General features: G+C 37.1%; 1 protein-coding gene across 2 annotated transcripts in view; it reads left to right on the forward strand.

The window, feature by feature from the left end:
* Positions 1 to 21,314, forward strand: part of lrriq1 (leucine-rich repeats and IQ motif containing 1) — a 35,859-nt gene extending 14,545 nt beyond the window's left edge. For both annotated transcript variants that reach the window (XM_083552020.1, XM_083552019.1), the window contains exons 14-26: positions 164 to 257; positions 2,449 to 2,619; positions 6,081 to 6,494; positions 7,253 to 7,427; positions 7,983 to 8,102; positions 9,539 to 9,628; positions 10,253 to 10,380; positions 11,011 to 11,082; positions 11,169 to 11,260; positions 17,174 to 17,330; positions 17,515 to 17,575; positions 17,795 to 17,915; positions 20,600 to 21,314. In XM_083552020.1, the coding sequence (XP_083408146.1) occupies positions 164 to 257; positions 2,449 to 2,619; positions 6,081 to 6,494; positions 7,253 to 7,427; positions 7,983 to 8,102; positions 9,539 to 9,628; positions 10,253 to 10,380; positions 11,011 to 11,082; positions 11,169 to 11,260; positions 17,174 to 17,330; positions 17,515 to 17,575; positions 17,795 to 17,915; positions 20,600 to 20,739 (1,835 nt within the window). In that variant the 3' untranslated portion in view covers positions 20,740 to 21,314. The remainder of the gene's footprint in view (positions 1 to 163; positions 258 to 2,448; positions 2,620 to 6,080; positions 6,495 to 7,252; positions 7,428 to 7,982; positions 8,103 to 9,538; positions 9,629 to 10,252; positions 10,381 to 11,010; positions 11,083 to 11,168; positions 11,261 to 17,173; positions 17,331 to 17,514; positions 17,576 to 17,794; positions 17,916 to 20,599) is intronic.
* Positions 21,315 to 22,863: the final 1,549 nt, after the last annotated feature.

Raw genomic sequence — 22,863 nt, forward strand, 5'->3', positions numbered from 1 at the left:
TTTTTAACTTTTTAATCAGAAAGCAGTTCAGTTTAATTTCGAAATAAACAGATAATAGTTGCAAAGCTTCACATGTCTATGATTAGATTTGTATCTGCAATAAGATTATGCATCATTATTTTTTCTGTGAAAGAGAATATAAACACCTCTACCTCTCTTCTAGAGCTGAGGAACGTTTGTATGAGTCTTCAGGGATGCACTCATCTTCAGGAGCTCAGCATTACTGATAATCCCGTACAGCAGGAAAATGACTGGAGGTGAGGTTAATACTGCAGGTTATTGACTAACTGAAGGATTGTTTTTTTTTATGTTAGCAATCGCCTACACACATCTATTCGACATTATAATGTCAAAGATGCGAACAATCCGAGAGCCCTAGTACTTTAATAAAATAGAAGGGCAACCCGACCTCCTGTTGTAACGGAAAAGTTAGTTTTTTTTATTGGCAGACACAGCTATGTGTACGTTCCAGCAAAAGACACTAACATTTAAAGCGTGTCCCAGAGTGTAACATGAATGGAGATACACTGATGGATCAGGCAAACTCGGGAGAATAAACATTCCACTTTAACATGGAGTTTCCGGGCCGGGACACCAGGCTAGCTAGTGTATCAGCGTGTCAGTTATTGGATTACCTGGTGACATCTATCTGCACGTGGACTTAAGTGCTTGTAATTCTTTAAAATATTTACTCAGCAGAAGAATATTTGCGAAGCACATGCCTTACAGCCCTACGCTGGCTGTTTTGTTTTACATGCACTTAAACAGAATGATGTGAATGATAAAAATGTAAAAGAATTATGGATAAAGTGGGAGTTTTGAAGATGACAACAAGTAAATTGATGTAATTTTGCATATTTTAAAAAGGTTTTAAATGTGCAGTAGTATTAACCTGTATTAGTGTTAAGTAGTGTTAACTTCATTAATAATGTAGTTTGTAGTTTTTATATCGCAGTTTGTATAAACCCTTTATCTAATTGCATGGGCAATACATAGTAATGAGATATTTTTAACTCACATATACTTGTAATTTCCTTTTAAACATGTATCTGTTGTATTGTTTATTAATGAGATCATCATGACAGAGATACGGACGTCAATCAAAATACTCTTTATGTGTCTCGCGTATGCATTGTGCAGACAGGGAATTCGCTCAGGTTGCGCTCATTATTGGGATGAACTTTATCTAACCCTCAATGACAGCAGTGGTGTTACGCTCTCTGTTTTCACTGCTGTCCTCAGGGTTTTTAATCTGCAGCCAATGATAACAGCAGCAAAATTAAAAGCACTGAAGAATATCACAAGCAGGAACAGAGAGAAAGAAGAGGGATTTTACCTCCATAAATCTTTCTGCTGTATGAGCCTGTGTTTGCAGGGAAGTTTTCACTAAGTGATATATGGATTTAGTCGTGATCTTAAGCACACTGTTTTGCACGGCGGGCCTGTTGAATCTTCGATCCATCCGTTCTGACAGCCATATGAGCCACACATTGGGCCATATTTCAGTACTATATGATATGTTCAGTGACAAACTTCCATTACAGGGTATACAGTCAACTTCATTATTACAGAATGTATATTTCAGCCTGTATTGTTAATATTTTATCTACTTTACTTAAAGCATACTAAGACCAAATCCTACAGAGTTTTCTGTTATTCTGAACATGATGTAAATAATATGGCGTTTCAAGCTTACTTAGTATATATCAGTTTCTTTTTCTTATACACATGCACATCCACGCAAATGTTGCCACAGACCAAAGCACTCGAGTCTGATGTCGTACGATTTTGGGAAAGAAAAGGAAAATGGACTCTTTGTGATTGGCAGCCTCGAGACTGGACAGAGGCCAACAGAGCCCTTTTCACTTCTAATTCAAAAGTGTCATCACCGTTTCTCTCCGCGAGGAGCCGACTTTGACTAAAGCTCTTTGCTCTGCACGCAGACGGCCTGCAGACTCTCCTGTGTTTGAAATGTCAAACTCATTAAACATTTCATCTCCATTTCTTAACTGATTTCATGTGCTCAATGTAAATATTCTGCAGTTGAGTTGGGGGAAAAGAATGAGAGGGAGAGAAAGAGAGGGGTGGGGGAGAGATACGAAAATATAGTTTCCTTGATATAGAATTTCCCTGGGTACAGTTGATACAGTATTAATCCTCTTGATGTAGTGTACATAAAGTGTATTTACATTCTTGGAATCAGCTTTAAAAAAAAGGGAAAATCTCTCTCTTTATTTTCAATGTTAAATCATGAAGATCATTTATTTGTCTCTTGATTCGGCAAATGATTTCAATTTTATTTATGTGCAGAGACAAAATTCAGTGACATGTCAGTCATTTCTTACATGCCCATCTCATTTTTACAGTGTTGTCTGTTTAATCAGGTGAATGAACTTAGTTTATTTGATTTATTTGTTAATTAATTTGTTCTTAAAATATTTTATGCAGGTCTTCTGTTCTGGCAGTAAATCCAAACTTGATAAAGCTGAACGGAGAGCAAAACTGTGCCTCAGGAAAACTCTCTGCATACTCAACACAGCTGTGGAGCTTCCAGGCCCTTTGCCAGTCGCACCAAGATCAGATTGACTCAGTACTACAGAGACACAGCATGGAGATCAGGTAGGGGATGTGCTCAGAGCACAGGCGATTCCCATGAATTGGTGGGAAAAATGTGTGTATTTGTTATAAGCCCATTTTTATGCATCAGACATCACCCTGCCCCAACCAAGCTTTATGAAGCTTGACATGAAAGTATTTCAAATACATGGTGAATAGCAGGAAATGCAGCTAATCAGAGCAGACAGGAAATATAAAAAGAGAGCATACACAAATCAAACTCACATTTAGGTATATGTTCTTGCAAAACAGGTGAGGCATTAATTAGTTTTGATTGATGGGATGCTGGTAAATGATAGACCTGGTACTGTTACACAGCTGTGAACTGAAAACGTAAGATAGACACTAATTGAAGGTTTTAAATTTGGTTATAATGAGTAGTAAAGAGAATCTGTGTACATCTGAGTGTATATTTATTGTCCTGTATATGAGCTTGTCTGTCAGAATAATGCTTTTGACAAGCTGGAAAACAAAATACACAGAATTATAATAAAACATAAAAAGAACACGTACAAATATGCACATGTTGTTAGTGATTGTACGTGATCATTTAGTTGATGTACAGGTACTTCAATTAGCTAGCTAGACAGCCTGTAGGGTGAGATTCGTTGAATTTGGCGATATGCAGGTCGCTGTATTTAGCGATGTGTATTTTATTGATGCGTTCAATAAAATTGTTTTCATTTTCATAATGTTTCTGCAGTATTGAGCAAATGGAATTACATTATCAGAGCTATAAAAACCGCATACTGCATTGAATCATTGGAAATCCTTAGGCACATTATTGTGCTGGGTGTTGTTAAAATGTAGGCATATTACTGTGCTGAATTCTCTGATTATTGAGTTGTTCCTGTGAGAATAATCAGCACAGTGGACAAGATGAAGCACAAATGATATATTTTGCAGTGACTTTTTTATGTATCACAAAGCACAAAAAAAAAAAATATATATTTCAGTGACTATTAATAATGAATAAGTGCATTTCTGGTTCTGGTTACAGAAGACTGATGCTGACAAAATGTTGTCACTTCTTTATTAGCAGGCGAATGAATTTTAAAAGACGTCTTTAAGGTGGAGTGGTAAAGAACGACACTTTGCAAGGATTTAATAAAACATGTAAGCGTTAAAAAAAATTTAGTAGACACCTTGAGGGAAAATTGAGCAATGTATAGAAGTAGTAAGGGATGAATCATAAAAAAAAATATTGCTTATAAATAAATGTACTGAAGGTACATTTGAGGTAGTAAGCATGTCTGAAGTAGTAAGTAGACAGTTTTCTGTTCATCACTGTGAATGCAGCATATACAGATTTTGAGAGAGATGTGTGCAGCTGTTTATTATTTAGAGGCAAATTGTTGTTGAGGGAATGATTAAGCCCAGTGTGTTTGTGTTTATGCCAAAGCTAATGAAACATGCTCATAATGTAGTGTATGTACACACATTGTCTCTCTTGCATAACGTACACTTTTTACTCTTAAACACCTCCTCAGGCTGACTGCCTTACACCACCTTCAGACAGCACAGTGGTCATTGGTCAGCATTTGCATATGAACATATTTGAGACAGGTCTGGCTGATCCCGTGTGATAACAAGACTCGTTGTATTCTTTAATTTTATTAATAAAAACAGTTTGGATCGAACTTTTGCACCTAAATAGCTGTGAAAACTTGTGATATCTAGCCGAATCCTTTTTGCTTTGCATTCTTCATATTGCACAAAGCCTCTTTTCGGCTTGTACATGGACCACCACAGCCAATTAACATCTGACCTGACCTAGAGTCAATCCCCAGCTCACCCGGGGGAAGGTGAAGAGTCCACCGCCTGGCTGTTTGGCGTTGGAGCACTGGGTTGCCGAGCGGGCACGAAGTGAAGAGAGGAAACGCTGTCTAACAGAACACACACGCACACTGGATCACTTTAGTCTCTTTTGTACCTTTGATTTGCACATAGACAGCTTTAATTCTCCAGAATTGGCTGCAAGTTTGTTCTGATCATAGCCTTTGCTTACAGAAAGCTGTTTCAGCAATCGGTACACAATGTGAACGTCTCTCTAAAAAAGTTGGTCTATTCATTTGCCTTGACATATTTTCTACTACTTACAGCAGTGTTTTGATTATAGTAGGTCCGTACCAGATGTCGAACTGAGCGGACAGTAAATTGTTTAATGACTGAATCAAATTAGTCACTATTTATTTATTTAACAAAGAACTCAGTAAGTGTTCTAGCAGCACTTGTGTTTCTGTTCATTTTACTATACTGGGAATTTTACTACAAAGAGTGAATGTGTGTGCAGGCGAATGACTACGGGCATATTTGTGTGTATGTGCATGTGTGTGTGTGTGTGTGTGTGTGTGTGTGTGTGTGTGTGTGTGTTCGTGTGTGTGTTCAGATGCCCCTGTGCCTTGTCTGAGGATTGAAATAGCAGGGGTTCTGTATGGCCTGGGAGGATTCAGGGAGCGAAGAGGGCAGGATTAGAAAGGGGAGAAGCAGCCGTTGCTAATAGAATAATTAGCGTGAGAGTGAGATGCCTTTGTACACATTTAATCCACATCATGAAAAGTTTCATTATATGACAGTGAGACTTCCAGCAGCAGCTGCCTTAAAGTATGCAGTTCAATGACTTCTGTCTCTCTTTTGATTTTTTTCTATTCATTGAATTAAAACACATGCAAAGCTAGAAAGCAAGGTTTAAATCTCAAATGCGTAAAACGGTCAGTTTATTTATATGATGATATAATGATATTTGTAGTTAGTTTGAATAAAGAAAATATAATTATATTCTGCATTGTAAACCTGAAAGGATTTTCAGCATAATCTTGTTTTCTTGCTGACTATAAATGGTTTCAGTTTAAATACAAAAACAACAGCAACACAGGTCTTCGGGTTGGGCTTAGAAATTTCAGCATAATAGAAATAATATAAAAAAAATATATTGATGCAACAAAAGTTTATACTATTTATTTATTTATTTATTTATTTATTTATTTATTTATTTATTTATTTATTTATTTATTTATTCATTGCTTCAAATAGTTTCATGGAAATCAGAAGTGGTTTTGGTCCAATCAAGCATATATATATATATATATATATATATATATATATATATATATATATATATATATATATATATATATATATATATATATATATTTATTTTTCCATCATTTATAAAAAAAAAAAAAAAAGACAAAAAAAAAAGACAAAATAAAAAAAAAATGAAAAGATGTTTTTTCTGGAAGAAAACTTAAAACCTATAGTCCACCTCCTTTCCATATCTGTATTTCTAACCGCTTAGAACACATTATTTGTGCATTCTTAATTGAGTGATCATGTTTGATGTTAATCTTTTTTTGATGAATACTTTTTATGCTTACTTTTACACAGTTCGTTATTATTGGTCCCGCTCTGTTCAAAAACAAAGGTTTCATCTAGTGCAATGTGTGTGTTTATGTGTTTTACAGCTCAGCTACATCTCCGCTGCATGCTCAGCTCCTGGTTGGTAATCATGCTGCTGAGCTGTTTCAGCTGGCTGAAGAGCAACGCTATGCTCATGAATATGGTGACAGTGGTGTTGCTGAGACTGACATACATGAACCTGTGGCCTCCAGCCACCTGCAGAAATTATCTGACTGGGATTTAACATACAGGAAAAGTGACAAGGTCAAAACCCAGCAACCAGCAGAGCACACGACTCTGAACCACCAAACACCGCACGTGCCGGATTTTACCCACAAAATCCAGCCACCATCTGGTGACCATAATGCTGATTGTGCAGGTAGCTGCATGGGTCCTGCCCAGAAATGCAGGGAGACACAGTCAAGTGAAGACAGATCCAGCAGAAATGGTTTCCAGGCATCCAGGATGAACCTTAAAACGTATGAGCGATAAAAGTTTTCTCTGTATTCTTGCTTACTGTGCATTTATCTAAATTAATATATGTTTTTTTATTTTTATTTATGTGCATTTTTTATGGTTTAGACAGGAATATTGCAGTTTATTCTCGGTTCTCCTTATCTGTAGACTATACAAGTATTTGCCACAGAAAGTATTCGTAAATCAAGCTCTTAATCTTCTTTAAAGATTGTGCTGTAATGTAGCTGTTTGTGTTTGTGTGGGTGGTTTTTTTTTTTTTTTTAACGCTTTTTTTTTTTTTTTTCTTCATTGTAAAATATGTTGAATGCTGGGATAAATCTCTATAAGAATAGCTTCAGCAAGACATTTGCTCACATAGGCCCCATTCTAAGATCGTTATTGTTGGATATCAATTCCATTTTTGTGTCCTATAGTTCATATAGTCCTATAATTCAGCAACTGCAATTAGACATTCTTTATAAGTTTTGAGTAAACAGTCTTTCCTTCTTTCTTTTCAAAATGGTATGTTGTGATCACACATCTACTTCCTCTGTAGTATAGTTTAAAAACACTGCTGTATTCCTTTAGCAGAAGTGTTTCATGAGTTCCCATCTGTCATTTCTAAATCACTCTCACATGACCTCGAAGCTTCAGCCTGTCCTTATCTATCAGTTGACTGTTGATAAATTCATTTGATTCGTGACTTAAGAGATATAGATCTAGTCATTTGTAATCTTTCAGCCTTATATCATCCTTAATGACTTTCTTTGCTATTATTCAGACTGGCAGTTATGGTGATCCAGCGCCACTGGCGTGAGCACAGACAAAGAAGACGCATGGTTTATTTAGAGCCACCTGCAAAAGCTCATGTAAGATTGAGTCCTAAAAGAGAAGTGAAATCCTGCAAAACCAGGCCTGAATGCCTCAGTAAAGATGACGCTGCCACTGTCATTCAGGTACGTCTTGCTTAGTGCTGTGGTTAACAAGTATCTAAATCAGCACTGTAGTACACTTTTAAAAGGTATTTTTGTAGTGCCTCATTTTCTGTATATATAATCAAGAAAGCTGGAATTCAATTAAATCATCTTCATTACCCTATTACTGCCAAAGGCTTGTTTTGAATAACACGACAGCACTTTTGGAAGCAGGCTGTTCTTTACTCGCATAACTTCTGAGACGGATTTTCCCCGCGCTTCCCATAGTTGATGAGTCCCCAAGGGTTTGACATAAAAAAAGATGAATCAGATTCCAGTGCTTTGGTGAAGTACGAACACTTGGATTGTGATCTGCACTGGTCTAAAGCCTTCCTTCCCCCAGTCTGTTGGGAATATCAAGATTTAAGGGTGTCCCAGTGCTCCATTTGTCTTATACTGCTTAAGTCACTAAAAGTTCAAACAGCAGACCGCAGGACAATTAAACAGAGATTAACATGTTTTATCTTCCTAATGGGATAACACACAATATTTACGTTTGCGTGTGATTCATAGACCTGCGTTTTTTTGCCCCCACAGGCAGTATGGAGGGGCTACGTGCTGCGGAAGAGGCTGACTCGTGCTCTTATGCTTGCCCAGATTGCAGAGGGAGATGAGCCCTTCGAGGAGGTCGACATGGATGAATTCATTTTTGATGAGGTAGGGTCAGACTCACGGTGTGGTAGTCATAGCTGTGAAATCACTACACAGATGGACGGCTTGTCCTGTGACACTGACGGCACCCCTCGCTAGTAGCCGTAGCATGGAGGTGGGGAGTTGTCACTCGGAATTAGCGTTAGACAAAGGAAAGTCATAATAATCAATGAGCAAGGAGGACAGGAGGCAATGCTGAGCCGTATGCGCCCAGTGTACTATCACTCTATGGCTCATATCCTTAGCCTTATTGTCTTTATTGCGCAAAACTCAAATCCATGTCATGCATTCATAAAAGAGAAGTAGAACAGATGTGTATGATGTAACAGATCAAAAGTTTGTGGACCAATTCTGTTGGCATAAAGTTGAAAGCGCATTATTGTAAAGAATGGCTTTGTATGTTGTAGCGTTAAAAATTTTTCTTCACTGGACTTGTTCCAGCTTAAAAATGCACCTGACCTCAAACTCACCAAACACCTTTGAACTGATCTGGGATGCAGACTACACTTCAGGCTTCCTTACCCAATATCAATGGTGAACCTCGCTTAAAGTGTTGTAAAAGAATGAACGCAAATCTCCACAAACAATGCTTCAAAATCTATTGGAAAGCCTTTCCAGAAAAGTGTTTAATTAGTATATATGGTTAATGGTCTGATCGTCAGATGTTTTGCCATATAATTTATATGTGTTCACTACAGCTCTGTTGAATGCTCAACTGATTTATCTAGGCATGTGTCAAAAAAAAAGTTAACTTTGTGCTGACTATTAAGAAACCTTTTATATTAATTATAAAACACTTAAAACTGTACATGTTAATGGATTAAAAATCTTGATATAGTAAAGTTATTTTCAGAGATTTCTGGAAGTCTCTAGAATCAAAGCTGTAAACCTGTAAGGTTCACTTATTGATTATAACATGACCATTTTTGGTCTTTAAATGATAAAGTGTAAAAGATTTTTTCTAAATTATTATTGTTTTTATAATTTTTGTTATTAAAGTTCCTGTCCTGAGGCATAGAGATGGCATAGAGATCCACAATAACGTAACTATAACTGGCTAAAAAGTAGTTGGAACAAAAATGAAAAAAAAATTGTAAAAAAAACTTTTTGTGAAATGCTGATTTAAAAAATAATAATCTTTTGAATAAATAAATGTCTAATAGTAACAGTATTGTGGTGTTTTGTGGAAGTGTTTTTGTCCTCACATATGAAGAGTCATCATTTGTCATCTATACCATTAAGGACTTTAATGTTCCACTTAGATAACGCATCAGTGTAAGTTTCGTTGTTAGGATAATATGACTTTTCTTGCTTTGATTCAATAAACCATATAACAGGATGCATTTTTGTAATCAGAACAATTCCCCAAACCATGCTGATGCATGCTCTGAGATATAAGCTGATGTTTCAGTCCTCATATGTTGGACATGTGTTGTTAACAGGAAGCCATGGAAAGGGACTTGATTACTCTGCATCCCGACATGTCGCCATCCTCAGTGCTGCCGTGTTCAGAACAGCTGCCGCTGCCAAAGGTAACAGGCTAAGAAGCCCTCCCACTGTCTGTGGGCTGGCCCAATCTGGGAACCTCTGGGTGATTAATCATCAAATTTATTACCTCTAAAAACACCATTACCCTCTACGCAGCTTTAAACTTCCTTTGAATCAGCAGATGTCGTTTTTCAACCGTGCCGTCTGCATCACAGTAGCTCAGCTATGAAGCAGTGCAGCTGCTAGGAAAGGAGCATCTTAATGCCTACTAAATAAAGTTAAAGCTCAGTTTAAAAAAAAAGATGAAGCTTAAAAAATGTGGTGCATGGAGAAGGAATTCAACTGGCTGTTTAAGCAGCAGATGTTAACATCAGGATGATTTTATCTTTCTTCACCATATGATTTGTGAAATTCCATATGTAGTTGCTGGGACCGTTAAGAATAAAACTCAGTGCCTAATGTAATATCATTCATTCTGAGGAAAAAGATGTTGTATGATGATAGGACTTGATTTTTTTTTTTTTAACCAATGATTTGAGAGTAAGGCTTGAACAAAGGGCTGTATATTAATGCTATTATGGAAAAGCGTTCCTTGTCCGTAAAGCAGGATATTATAGTATCTGATTGTAAAGGTCACATTAATGATATGCACATTGGGTTGTTTTTAGCCTGTCCTACCTCTGGCTGGGGTTCATAAGAGTGCCTCTGTGCAGCCATGGAATCCTAAACAGGCCTGGATTAGCGATGAGGAAGCACGAGTGTCGGCACAGAATCGATCTCCTGATATAAGCACCAGGTAAACACCTGTGTAAAAAAGTGTCACCCTGTTATGTCATTGTGTGGTTTTTGCCAGTCTGAGAAGTTATAATAAATATATTTCAGTGTCATTTAATGGCTGAGAACAACATTTATAATATTAATTATGAGAAACCTGAATAAATAAAGGAAATAAATGGATGAGTGCAAATATTCCTGCATAATGCAAATAAGCACTAAACATCTTATATAGAATTAACCATCCACAGTGGTTTATACAGTATAACAGTGATGACTGATCACCTTTACCTTATGATAAAACATTTTTATTCTAAAGGAAGTGGTCACATCCAGTATTAACTCATCAACAGTGCTTGAGAGCTTGTAGAACGATTTGATGAAGATCAAAATGATGAAATTCATTTATTTTTGATGCTATGTGAGACAGTGCAGTGCAGACCAATGAGGGAACAACTTAGAAAATAATGGTGTTCCTTCCACAAGTACAGACCTGAGAATCAAAATCACCACATTGCAAAGCCATTCTTATCCTTTTATTTTTATTTTTTTACCCTTTGTAGTATGATACAGGATTTATGTGGCAGATTTCATAATAGTGACCTGTGTATAGGCAAATTGTTGATTAAATTTGTGCTTTTGTTTATTCCAGTTTGCAGTCTCCAGCATCCACACTAGGAAATCGTTCTCTATTGGAAAGATCTGAGAAAATTCTAGAAGAATGGTATCAGCAAAAACCTTTTTTCTCATTTGGTTTTCAAGATCATAGTGAAGACTTTTATAAGGTCTGGTATGTTCCTTTTCTTTAAGGGGCTTTACCAGTGACTCCACTGCCCTTCTTATGCTAAAAAGGGCTCAGAGGATGAAGAACAGAAAGAAGCAGCATCATAGAAAATTACTGGGTAAGCATAACAGCAGAATTTATATTGATTCTGTTATTACATTTTTTTTGTTCATTTAACTGAATCATTCTGTTTATCAATTAATAATACAGGCTTTTACGGAGTAAAGAAAAACATCTAGTATAAAAGTATTACCAGCATGTATTCATCGTTATAACACCGGTTTTCACAGCAGTTCTTTCTTTATTTCTGCAGTTATCCCCATGCCGCTATTTTCATGGGAACTTTGAAGCATTTCACTCTGGTTGAGAAACATTACTAAAATTGCATGTGCTGATGTTTTGCATGGTGAACATGTGGACTATAAATGAACAGTTTAATGAAAAAAAAAAAACTTCTCAAAGCAATGCCTGTCTGTCTCTAATAAATTTCTTGTCTTTGTCTCTGGTTGGTATTATGCTAGCACGGAGGCTTTTCTTTTGCAGAGCAATAGATTGTACAGTAACAGCAAGCAACTGTCCTTCTTTCTGTCAGGATCAATTTGCGTGAATTTCTGAGCACTTGCCGGAATTTACTGTTCTGTACTGTGTCGTGTGCTTGGCTATTATTACAAGGAATTATAGACGAGTCGCTTGTCCTGAGGTTACTTCATGGTAAACATGAGAAGGGCCTTAAAGACATGAGCAGGAGAAGAGCCCTAAAAAAAGTAGTTCTGATCTCTGCCAAATTCCTTAAGGCCCGGCCTGGAGCTGGATTTGTTCTGGGTCAGAAGAGCGTGACTCTTAATGCCACAAATCCAATCATGGCCCCATGTAATGAAGGCCTGTATGGAGCTCAGAAAGCCTCTGCTCCTGTTGAAGCTTTTCGCTGTGCTTATTCAAAGTGATGGTGTGGTTTGGGTCAGTGTCTGAGCATGAGCTCATGATAACTCTGTTTTTGTCTGTGTTCTGGTGTCACAGACACAGCGGTAGATTTAGCTCTGTTGAGGAACCACAACACGAGGCCTATGGAGATAGAAATTCAAAGATTCAGACTTAAATTCAGGGAGGAAATTAAAAGTAGAATTGAGACATCACAGCTCAGCTGACATCACCATTGCAAAAACAAAAAAGCAGTCTGTGTATAGGGAGTTTTGAATAGTAACATACAGTAAAGTGGATAATGTTAACATTTTTGGGGAACATGGTCTGAGTTAGACCTCTGTGGTTCACTGGGAAACCTGGGCAGAGCTTACCTTGATCAAATTGAAGGCACATGACATGGCGGTTAATCGCCAGCCATTAAGTTGTTTGGGATGATAGAGAATAAACAAGATGATTGTATTTCAAGAGGACTTGGTTGCAGAACCGAAGTGTGAAATCGAGTTAAGTGCAGAGGAGGTAGAGCACTGAGGGGTTCCAGATTCCTCAAAGTGAGCGAGCGAGAGAAAGAGTGCTGTCTGTAGTTCAGTGTCACTAGTAAAGACAGAGTGAGAGAGAGAGAGAGAATGAAGCCTTTTAGCAGGAGGGGGCTGTTAGGCAGTGGGGAGGGGGGTGGCTGTCATTTACATGGGATAGGAGAAGAAATAAGCACTATGGAGCAGAGATAAAGGTCTTCTTGCTTATGTTTTCTCTTTTTAATGGCAAGGAGCATAATAAGTAAAAGGATAATTTCTTGATGCAAAAATGTATCTATTTTTGTACTCTCTTGCTCTTCTTTTTCTCTTTCTGCCCCTTTTTGTGTTTTGTTGTTGCGATTCCTCCAGAAGTCCCCTGGTGTATGTAAACTGATCCCCATTTTCAAGTGGGTTACTTCATGTCCAGCACATCCACAAAAGAGAGCCTGGATAAAATAAACACGACTGAGTCGGATATCTCAGAAAGAATCTGTCACGGCTTTGGGGGCTAATCACCTCCAGAAGGGGGCTCAGAGCAGGGGGTTGAAATGCAAGCCGGGGGAGAGCAGGGGAGCAGCGCGCGGCCCGAGGCGCGAGGGCATCCCTGGGGGTGCGGCGTCAGTGCCGCACGCAGGTCAGAGTCGACCATGCACCCCGAAGCACATCATCTAGCGAAGGAGCGCTTAAGCTGTCAACCACCTTGAAGACTTTTTCTCCTTCAGAGGAAAGTAAATATGAGTCCTGGAACAGATCAGAGTTTAGGCCCTAAAGTTATACACATTATTATTCAAATGGAGCACATATCTGAAAAATAGGAAATAGTTGTTGGCAATAGTGCAAAAATCTAATCATTATATATATAAAACCCCCAAAAATTATTTTTAGAATATGCTTTTTAAAATGAATCACATGTTAGTAACATCTTAAATAAATATGATCCATGAGTTATATGAAAGGAACATACAGTATACAGCTGTAGCCAACACATTCCCCTCTCACTGCTGCTTTTACTCATCCCTGGGGTTGGATTTAAACAGCCAGTAAAATGCTGTTGTTCTGTGAGCGTGTGTTCAGGGAATGCACATAAATCCTGTGCCCAATATTCTGACCGCGCGAGTCTTTATCTGCTCAATTTCACACTTCTTGTGTGGAAAACGAGGTTCCCGAAATGATTCAGTCCAGGGACTGTACTAATTATAGAATTGAGGCAGGTCTATTGAGATAAGTTATAGCCAATCAGCACAGTAATGCATCAGTGTCGCACTACGTGTAAGCTGAATGGATTCATTTGACTATGTAAGGTTATGTGTTCCGCTTATCCCAGGGGAAGTTGTAGGCTTTGTTTAGTTTGTTTTTTTGTTTGTTTAAACGTTTTGCAAACCTTCCTCGGCTGCAGACATCTTGGCCTTGTAGCCCGTGTTTCCGTTCCGCAGGTAACATGATTAGTGAGATGGTCATGCTGTTGTAGATAAGTATGATAAATATTCAGAGAGATCATGTTCAGTGCAGAGCAACTCACATAGTCCGGTGATTATATTATTTTTTGTGTTTAATATTATTTTTTTGTATTGTATTGCATGGTTTTTAATCGGGGGAATATTCTTTCTCAAGAATACAATAACAATACTGTGTTGTTAAAACATTGCTCGTTTGTCAGTTTGGTCACCAGTTCTTATTTTTTGGTCGTCACTTAAGAAGGTTTATTCGTTGACACTTTCTTTAGATAAGACAATTTTATCGTCTTCCCCAGAAACACTCATCGGTGTGCAATCGTTGACCTGGACACATGGAGCTCTATTAGTTTAGTTTTATTTGGCTTCGATCTCATGATGACTGTTATAGATCTGCATTGTAGCCAATGTTTCATACACCCTTTGAACAGCATGCAATGTTGTGTGTGTGTATGTGTGTGTGTGTGTGTGTGTGTGTGTGTGTGTGTGTGTGTGTGTGTGTGCGTGTGTTGACCGCTGGTTGACCACCTATGGTCTGCTCTCTGGAGGTGAATGGCTTGACCTAGGGCAAATGAAAGTAGGAGACAGAACCTCACGATAAAAGACCTGACCTCTTCCTTTGAGTCTGCCAAGAGAACTCCCAAACACTCGAAGCCCCATGGGGTTAACACACGCACACGCACACGCACACACACACGCGCGCACGCGCACACGCACACACACACACACACACACACACACACAATGACACACTTGCACTCTTATATACGCACACAGACATGTAGAGTATTACATCCTTTCAACACAAGAGGCCATTTAATGTTTGGTGTGTGCGTGGGTGTGTGTGCTTGCACACCCATGGCTTAATTGTGGTCAGCTAGATGATCTGCCATCTCCAAAACTGAATTCCACTTGAATGAGCTATTCCCACCAAAAGATGAATCAAAATTTTGTCATCAAGCAAGTGAGCATATTCTCTGTATTATAGTGTAAATCAATAATCAATAATGTAAACTTTAACAATATATTAACCGTTTGATTTTTTTCTTCTTCAAAGCAGTAATGTTTAATAATTATTTCCTTCACTGGGAAAATGTCTTGCAAAAAAAGCATAGTAATTAGAACCATGATTTCGGTACATTTATTTCCCTTTTAAGTCTGTAAACTATGTTTGACCTCGTGTTTGTGTTCCGGGGCGGACAGGGTGGCCTCAGGTACGTTGCCCACTTTCTTTTACATCCCAGTGTGGAGAGGCTGAAGGAGCTGATTCTCGGATATGGTGACATGTCTGCTTCGTTGCTGCCTCACTCAGCTCCATATTACCTAATGTGTTTAAGAGCGCAGCTTAATAGGCGTGACTCCTGGGGCCTCTGACGTCCCGAGGCTGTGATGGTCAGGGGCCATGCTGGGACCGGAGGGAGACTAATTTCTACTTATCCCAACCAGGGTCTTACGTTCAAGCTAAATTCTTTATAAATGCTGTTTTAGGGTGCAGTTGCCAGTGTTTGCCAGCATACACAGTAATTCAGGGTTATATATTATTATACATATTCATTAGAAGTTTCCTCACTTCTTGATTATGCATTAGAAGGTGATAAACTATTTAGATATAATGATTTATCTTAATATGTTGTCAATAATTTACAGCTAAGATCACGTCATCTAACTGAGTTTTGTTTAAATATATGACAATATATGAGTATGTTTGTTTTTTTATGGACAGGGCAATTTTCTTATAAACCAGTCTTGCTCATTTGTCAATAATTTACATTTAAGTTTTTTATTTTAGGATTAATTATGATTTTTAAATCACTGTTTTCCAAATGTTTTTCTATTAATTCTTTATTTTTCTTTATTTTATTTTATGTCGCTATTTCAAATATATGTTGATCAGCTATATTTAGTTTACAGCAAAAAAATTTTAAAATAAAATTTTTTTTTTTTAAGCACATGGTTTATTTAAAAATGTATAAAGCAATAATTTTCAGTGAAATAAGTATTTTAACTTTCACTCTACATTTTTTTTTTTACTTGGCTTTTTATTGAATATTTAAGTTTACGCATATACAATTTAATCTTTTATACATGAACAGAAGTATTTTATTGAATTCCATAACCATTCCATTAGCAAAATATATTTTTGTTCATATTTTGTACATTTTTATGGAAATGTGAAAAAGCAGTTCGATTTACATGCAATATTATTACAACTAATTAACAATTATATTTCTTGCTAAATTCACTGTTTCTTGCATTGACAGTCTCGTTAGGATGCGTTTCATCATAGGGACTTGCCTTTATAATCTGTTTAAACTCTATGAAGGAGCTATTAATTTATAACTCTAATAAATATCTGACTAGTCTAAATGTTTCCTCTTTGGACAATTTGTGACTTTTCAGCACCATTAAGTGCTACCTTTTTCCTCCATTTGAACTTTATGCGAGAAGTTAATCACTTGACATTTTTAGTGGATTTCCAATTAACCCATGACGACTGTACCCCATAAACCCCTGCCGCTCTTTACATCTTGCCAAAACCATGAGAAGGATCTAAATGTGTCTCATTAGTTCCAGCACTTGGCTGTCAGAAGTTGTTATCGATTCACACTCCTCCCCGGCTATGCGCTCTCCACTGGAGTTTGTGTTTTTTTGCTTTGAGTTACAGCTTTCTGGTGGCGTGCTCCGACACTGACTGTAAATCATGTGCTTGCTTCCTCTGTGGATGTTCAGGATAAAGTAATATCACAATCCAGAAGGTTTAAAAAGAGACCACAAACCTAGTGAAAGCAAACCTCTTTATTTGCCTCAGTGAGCTACCGCTGGAGCGTTATAGGAGTTGCTCTTCAAAGCATTTCCAAAACAAATGGCCTCCTAAGTTTATGTGTAAACAGGCCAGGCTTGATAAACTCTAAATTGTTAACTGTCTGTCAAACATTTAGCTTTTTTTCCCCAAGGGTTTGAATAGACCTTTATTTTCCAGTCTCACTCATATTTACTCGATCTATGATACATGTGCCGGGAATATTGTGTCATTTTTCTTTTTTCCCAATGCCTTTTCCTATGCCATGAAAAAACCTCAGAGCCGTTCATGACAAAAACAAATGATTTTAATTGGGAACTGACTTTGATGTTTGATGTCAATTGTAGCTTGCAGAGGAGATGTGAGTGTTCAGGAGGCACTGAGAAGAGAGCCAGAGCCAGAGCCAGAGCCGACCCAGACACAAACTCAGACACGCCATAGAACTAACCAGTGGCTCCAAACACAAGCCATGCCGAGCCAGAGAAGCTCTGCCTCCTATGTGAGGTGAGTGTGTCATGCATGATGAGAACTTTCTGATCTACAACTGATGGAATAATCAGATTACACTTTACACAGGACAGCATGATTCTATATTTAAGAAATCGAATTTGCTTGAGGGTAATTCTTTTGTATAAGCAACATAATTGGTTGAAGTACTAGTCTGGTAACTTTACCTGTACATTTCTAGTGATCATTTCCTCCCGGAGATTGACCCTGAAATTCTGAATGGTGGAAGGGTTCAGCTTGTGGTAAGGAACTTTATTTGACATGAGAAAAGTCACAGTGCTTCAGGGATGATCAAACTCTATATGTAGTGACTCATACAAATATTCACTGATTTTATGATCCTTTTGTTTGTGTGGTTATATTACTTTGCTGGTGTGTGTGTGTGTGTGTGTGTGTGTGTGTGTGTGTGTGTGTGTGTGTGTGTGTGTGTGTGTGTGTGTGTGTGTGTGCTGAATTTTTAGGCTTCTGTAGGGTACAGAGAAGCTCTAGATTCAGACATGAGACATTGGATTGACGGCACTGGATTCACTTCACCTCAGAATCACCAGGCTCATACTCGGACACATTTGGCTGGACATGCGAGTGGGTACCAAAATTCTATGAATTACATGATAAATATTTAAAATAATTGACATTGAGCTTTAAGATTAGATGGGTTATAAATTATTTCTAAAACAGTGTGTTTCACATTAAATAACATCAAGGAAAAATGATTTTATTATATCTGTCTAACTATGAATCCATCCATCCATCCATCCATCCATCCATCCATCCATCCATCCATCCATCCATCGGCATCTAACAAAATTATCAGTGACATTGGGTCACTGAATCATATAAGTTAGCTATATGCTAGGTGCAATTATATCTACTAAAGTTATTATAATTTATGATTCAGTAGGAAAAAGAAAAATTATTCCACTACAGGTTTCACATGCTCATAACAAATTTTAGAATAAAATCTAAGTACACACATAAACCCCCGAGAAATCAGTTGAGAGCGCCATCAAGTGATATTAGTTACATATTTTATAATCACTTCAATAAATTTTTATTTGAATAGCATATTAACGATAGACATCTTCACAAATCTATAGATAGAAATGAATACATATTAAAATATTTTATTCATAAATGTATCCCTATAAGAATTGAACTATATTATTTTAAGTTTATTTTTAATGAGTATGGCAGAGGCAACAGTGACAAGAAAAAACATGGCAAGACTAGGAGATGTCAAAGTCAATCTGGTGATGGTCAGGGGTCTTTATTTCTACAAGAAATGTCAGTCTCTCAGCAGGAAGCAGGTCTCAATTGTCCCTGAATCTCTGGGTGACATCTCTGTAATTGGTTTGTCTTCTAATTGCCAAAGATGTCACTGTAGGACATAAACAGCACTTATTTAACACCATGAGCCACTGAGCTGAAAGCACAGCACTGTTGCGTCTAATGAAGCCAAATTAGATTCTGATGATTTGGAAATGAAATCCACGAGGATGTGCACTAATACACATGACACTTGTTTTTTTTCTTTACATAGGTACATTGGAATGTTGGAGAAAAAAAAAAAAAGTTTGAAACAGAGCCCTTTATTTAGAATGGGCAACACTGCTTATTTAAAAAAACATTACACACTAGAATTAAAGTTGCGTATGAGAATGCAACAGAAACTACTTACTTTAACAAAAATTAATTTAATGGCATTTTCACTTAGTATTTTTCTTGCATTAATAGATAACTACTGGGTACATGAAAGATCACAATGTGATTTGTGTTTAATTTTCTCCACAATAATTATTTTTGCATTCTTTGAAATTGATTTTATGTTCCCTCACAAAATTTTCCCTGCAGTCCCTACTTTAATCCAGACCCAACAGCAATGTGCTTTACCATGATAGATGCACTTCTTAAATTTCACTTTGAAGCGGGAGTAAAATATGGAGATTTATTGTCATTGTTAATTACACACTGGTCATGTACTTAATAGGCGAGAGAGATTGAGGTTCTGTAATTTACAACTGAATGCATGAAAAGTTTGTTAAATAAAATAAAAAAGAGAATACTATCATGAGAGAATGCAAAAAAACGCATTGTGCGAGAATGCAAAATGAGTGCAATGGAATGCAAATGTATTTTTACAAATATAAAATCATCTCATGCTGACCTCTTAAATGTAATTAAATTTTATGGAACCTAATTAATTTTGGTTTAAAAAAAAATAATTCTTTAAATATTTTTTTAAAATAGTATTCTCTTTCTCCAAAATGTAAATTCTTTATTTCTACAAGAAATAACTTGGGAAATATAGACTGCCAGTCTCCTTTTTGTCTATATATAAATATATGCATATATAGGATGGTAAGACTGATTGAGCCACCTTTCCAACATGTTTTATTTTAACTGTGGCCCACCTACCTAGTTGAATAGCCCCTTTTCTATAACATTCATGCCACACGTTACCCGCCACACATCTAGTCAAGTTACAAATATTTTCTTTACTCCACTAGAGGAAATATTCCGAGGTGTGTATTTAATGTCTTGATTATGTCCTTTACCAAACCTAATGCAAGCAAAATGACTGCATACATAGCAGTTAGGCATGTGAAGCTGGACAACATGTGTCTTTTTTTAACCAATGTTTTTTAAAAGACATGTTTAAAAAAAAAACATGTATTCTTTCTCATAGTCTAAAATTTGCTATATATTTAAAAATGATTGGAAAAAATTCTCAGCATTATTTGCTCATTAATGCTCAATTGGTGATATTTAGTGTGCCTCTAATCATCCTTCTCCATGCTCCTCTTCGAGTAGGTAGAAATGTGTTTTATGTTTTGCAGTACCTACATTGTGTGTCCTTATGCTGAGATACCTGCAGTATGAACGTGTCCCCACTCCATCCTCATTGGGATTGTACACGTGGAACACATCATCCACAGAAAAGAGCTTGCTTTGTTTCCTATGTTTAAAAGATCTGCATTAAATACACACTCAGCAATGAGAGCAGCTCTGACATGTTCTGAAGCCAGCAGCCCAGGGGCCTGATGCTCAGCCTGCAGAGAGCTGTGGAGCTGCACTATGACATAGTGGGCATGGAGGTCTTGGCAAGACTGTGGCAAGAGTGCATTAACGCATTAGTGCCTTTGGAGCAAAAACCTTTGATTTATGTTTTCGCCATGCAGCACAGATGTGTAGGAACACCGTTTCTGGTTCCATTTGGCGGTTTTGTGTCACAAATCTGATTCAGTTTTTTTTTTTTTTTTTTGCAGAAAGAGAAGTGCCGTCCCCTCAAAGAGTCACCTTGGCTCCATATCGAAAGGAGAGAATCTCGTTCCGAGACAATCCATTGCAGCTGAGTGGAGGCTGGGGAGGAGGCAGGAAGAGGTCTAAAGCAAACAAGTTAGAATAAACTCACTGAGAGAAGTAGACAATTATTTTTCCAATGCCTTGTACATTTATTTGTCCATGTGGGTGTATGCATGTTCGGGGAATGAGGGATGTGTGTTTTTTAGCTTACGCTCATACCCTTTAAACCCTAATAAGCCCCAATAAGCCTTATGATGCACATTCGATCTCCTCTGAAATTCCCTGCAGCTTCTGTTTCATTCGAATTCAGCGTCTTCCGCTGTAAATTAATTAAAGGCAATGGATGAGGTATAACCCAAATATCTGCAGGCAGTCCTCTGTGTGTTATTCTTAAATATCAGTGACCATGGCAAACCGTGCAATGTGTGGAAACCATTTTTTAAAAGACATGCTTAAAATGCAAACAACAACAGGCAGTAGGAAGAAGCTCATAATTTTTCTAAACTAGTAGTGCTTTATTGCATTATTTACATTTTGCTGATTATATTTTTGTATTCGTTTTCTAATGTTTTGCAATTAATTATCCAATGGTGGGACAACTCCCTAAAGTGCATTTATTTATGATGAGAACCAATTTTGCACAAATGTCTAATCCAAGTCATTAAAGAAAATAAATCACTCTGGAGTCTTTTATTTATTTATTTATTTATTTATTATTAAAGATGACAAATATTATCAGGTCATATGCATTATCATAGGGATCGGTCTCGCATTTAGTGTTTTTGAAAACTTCACAATGTGAATTTAGTCATAATTTAGCAAGCGCCTAAAGCTCAAGCAGGCGACTGTCTGGACTGCAGCCCATACCTGATAAGATAATCTGTGTAAAAACAAACAGCCTGTAGTAGAGATATAGGGCACCGTATTAGTTCACAGCATGTAGGATATTTATGTTCTTTCCTCCACTTTCATGTGCTTTACTGATGTTTAGGCTTTTTGGTTAAATAGAGTTTTGGCTATGTGTAAGATTCCTGCACACACTGAAACGCCTGGCCAACTCTTACACTTCCACCTTCTGTACATGGGAAAATGTGTGTACACTTCTTCATACACTTTAACACTTCTAAAATAAAATGAAGACAAGTTATAGCTAAGTACTTCTGTTCTTCTGTGCTCATATGGACATTTATTGGTAAATATATCCAGTGGAGACTAATTGCTTTTGATAGGCGAACTCTTTCTTCATGTTCTAAAAATGAAGAACGTTGGAAATTCATTTGGGTTCACTAAAGTGAGATTGGTATCTTTGTATGTCTCTGAAAGTTCATGACAGCACAGTCTTTGAGGTGAACAGTATACATTTCCATTTGCCCTCATGAAAAAACCCCTTTATATGAGATTGGCAGTCTAGGCTAACCCCTGTCACTGGAGAATGATTCACATTACTCGTTGTCCAAGGCCAGAGCCGAGAGCCAAAACCAAGAGATCTAATCCTTACAATTACTGCAGATAGCACAGGGTATGCAGGTTTAAGGAAGATGCTTTAAAAAAAATGAAATCCACTGTAGCTTTGTTTTCTTTTCTAATGGCTTACATTCATATTTTATTACCCAGAAACACATTAAAGGAAAAATAAAAATGTAAGGGGTAAAGGTTTTTTTTTCTAACATTGATAATGTGTGTTGAAAAGACATATTGGGGGCTTTGTAGGAACTCAACACACGTCTCAATGCATGTGTTCATGGTTGGCCTTGTATATGCAGCTGCTCTTTATAGTTTATTATTGTTTTAATTAGGCCTCCTTAAGCGACTGAAAGAGTGTGTATGCAAAGCCGAGTGGCACACTTACCCAGATCCCCAGCTTATCCAGCATTAGCGTACAAACCCGTTACCCTGTTCTGAGTTTCATTGTATCAGCAGAAAATAATAGCTAGACTCACTCAGCTCTGCAAATGGGAGATTTATTTTTAATGTATATATTTATCATAATAGTAATAACAGCAATTATTATTATTTTTTGATTTTCACAAGATTTTTTTTTTTTTTTGCAAATGCATTAGCAGACTATGAGGAGTTGACTAAAGTTTTTATAGTTCATCAATATCTCACTACAAGTTAGTGCCAATTTATTATGTATGGCAAATACATGTATTAAAATTATTTGCATAATATATAAATATTATAGACTGATTAATTCCGTGTCGTTTTTTTTTCCAATTCTGAATTT

This window comes from Silurus aristotelis (genome assembly GCF_946808225.1).
Source record: "Silurus aristotelis genome assembly, chromosome: 10".
Classification (NCBI taxonomy): domain Eukaryota; kingdom Metazoa; phylum Chordata; class Actinopteri; order Siluriformes; family Siluridae; genus Silurus; species Silurus aristotelis.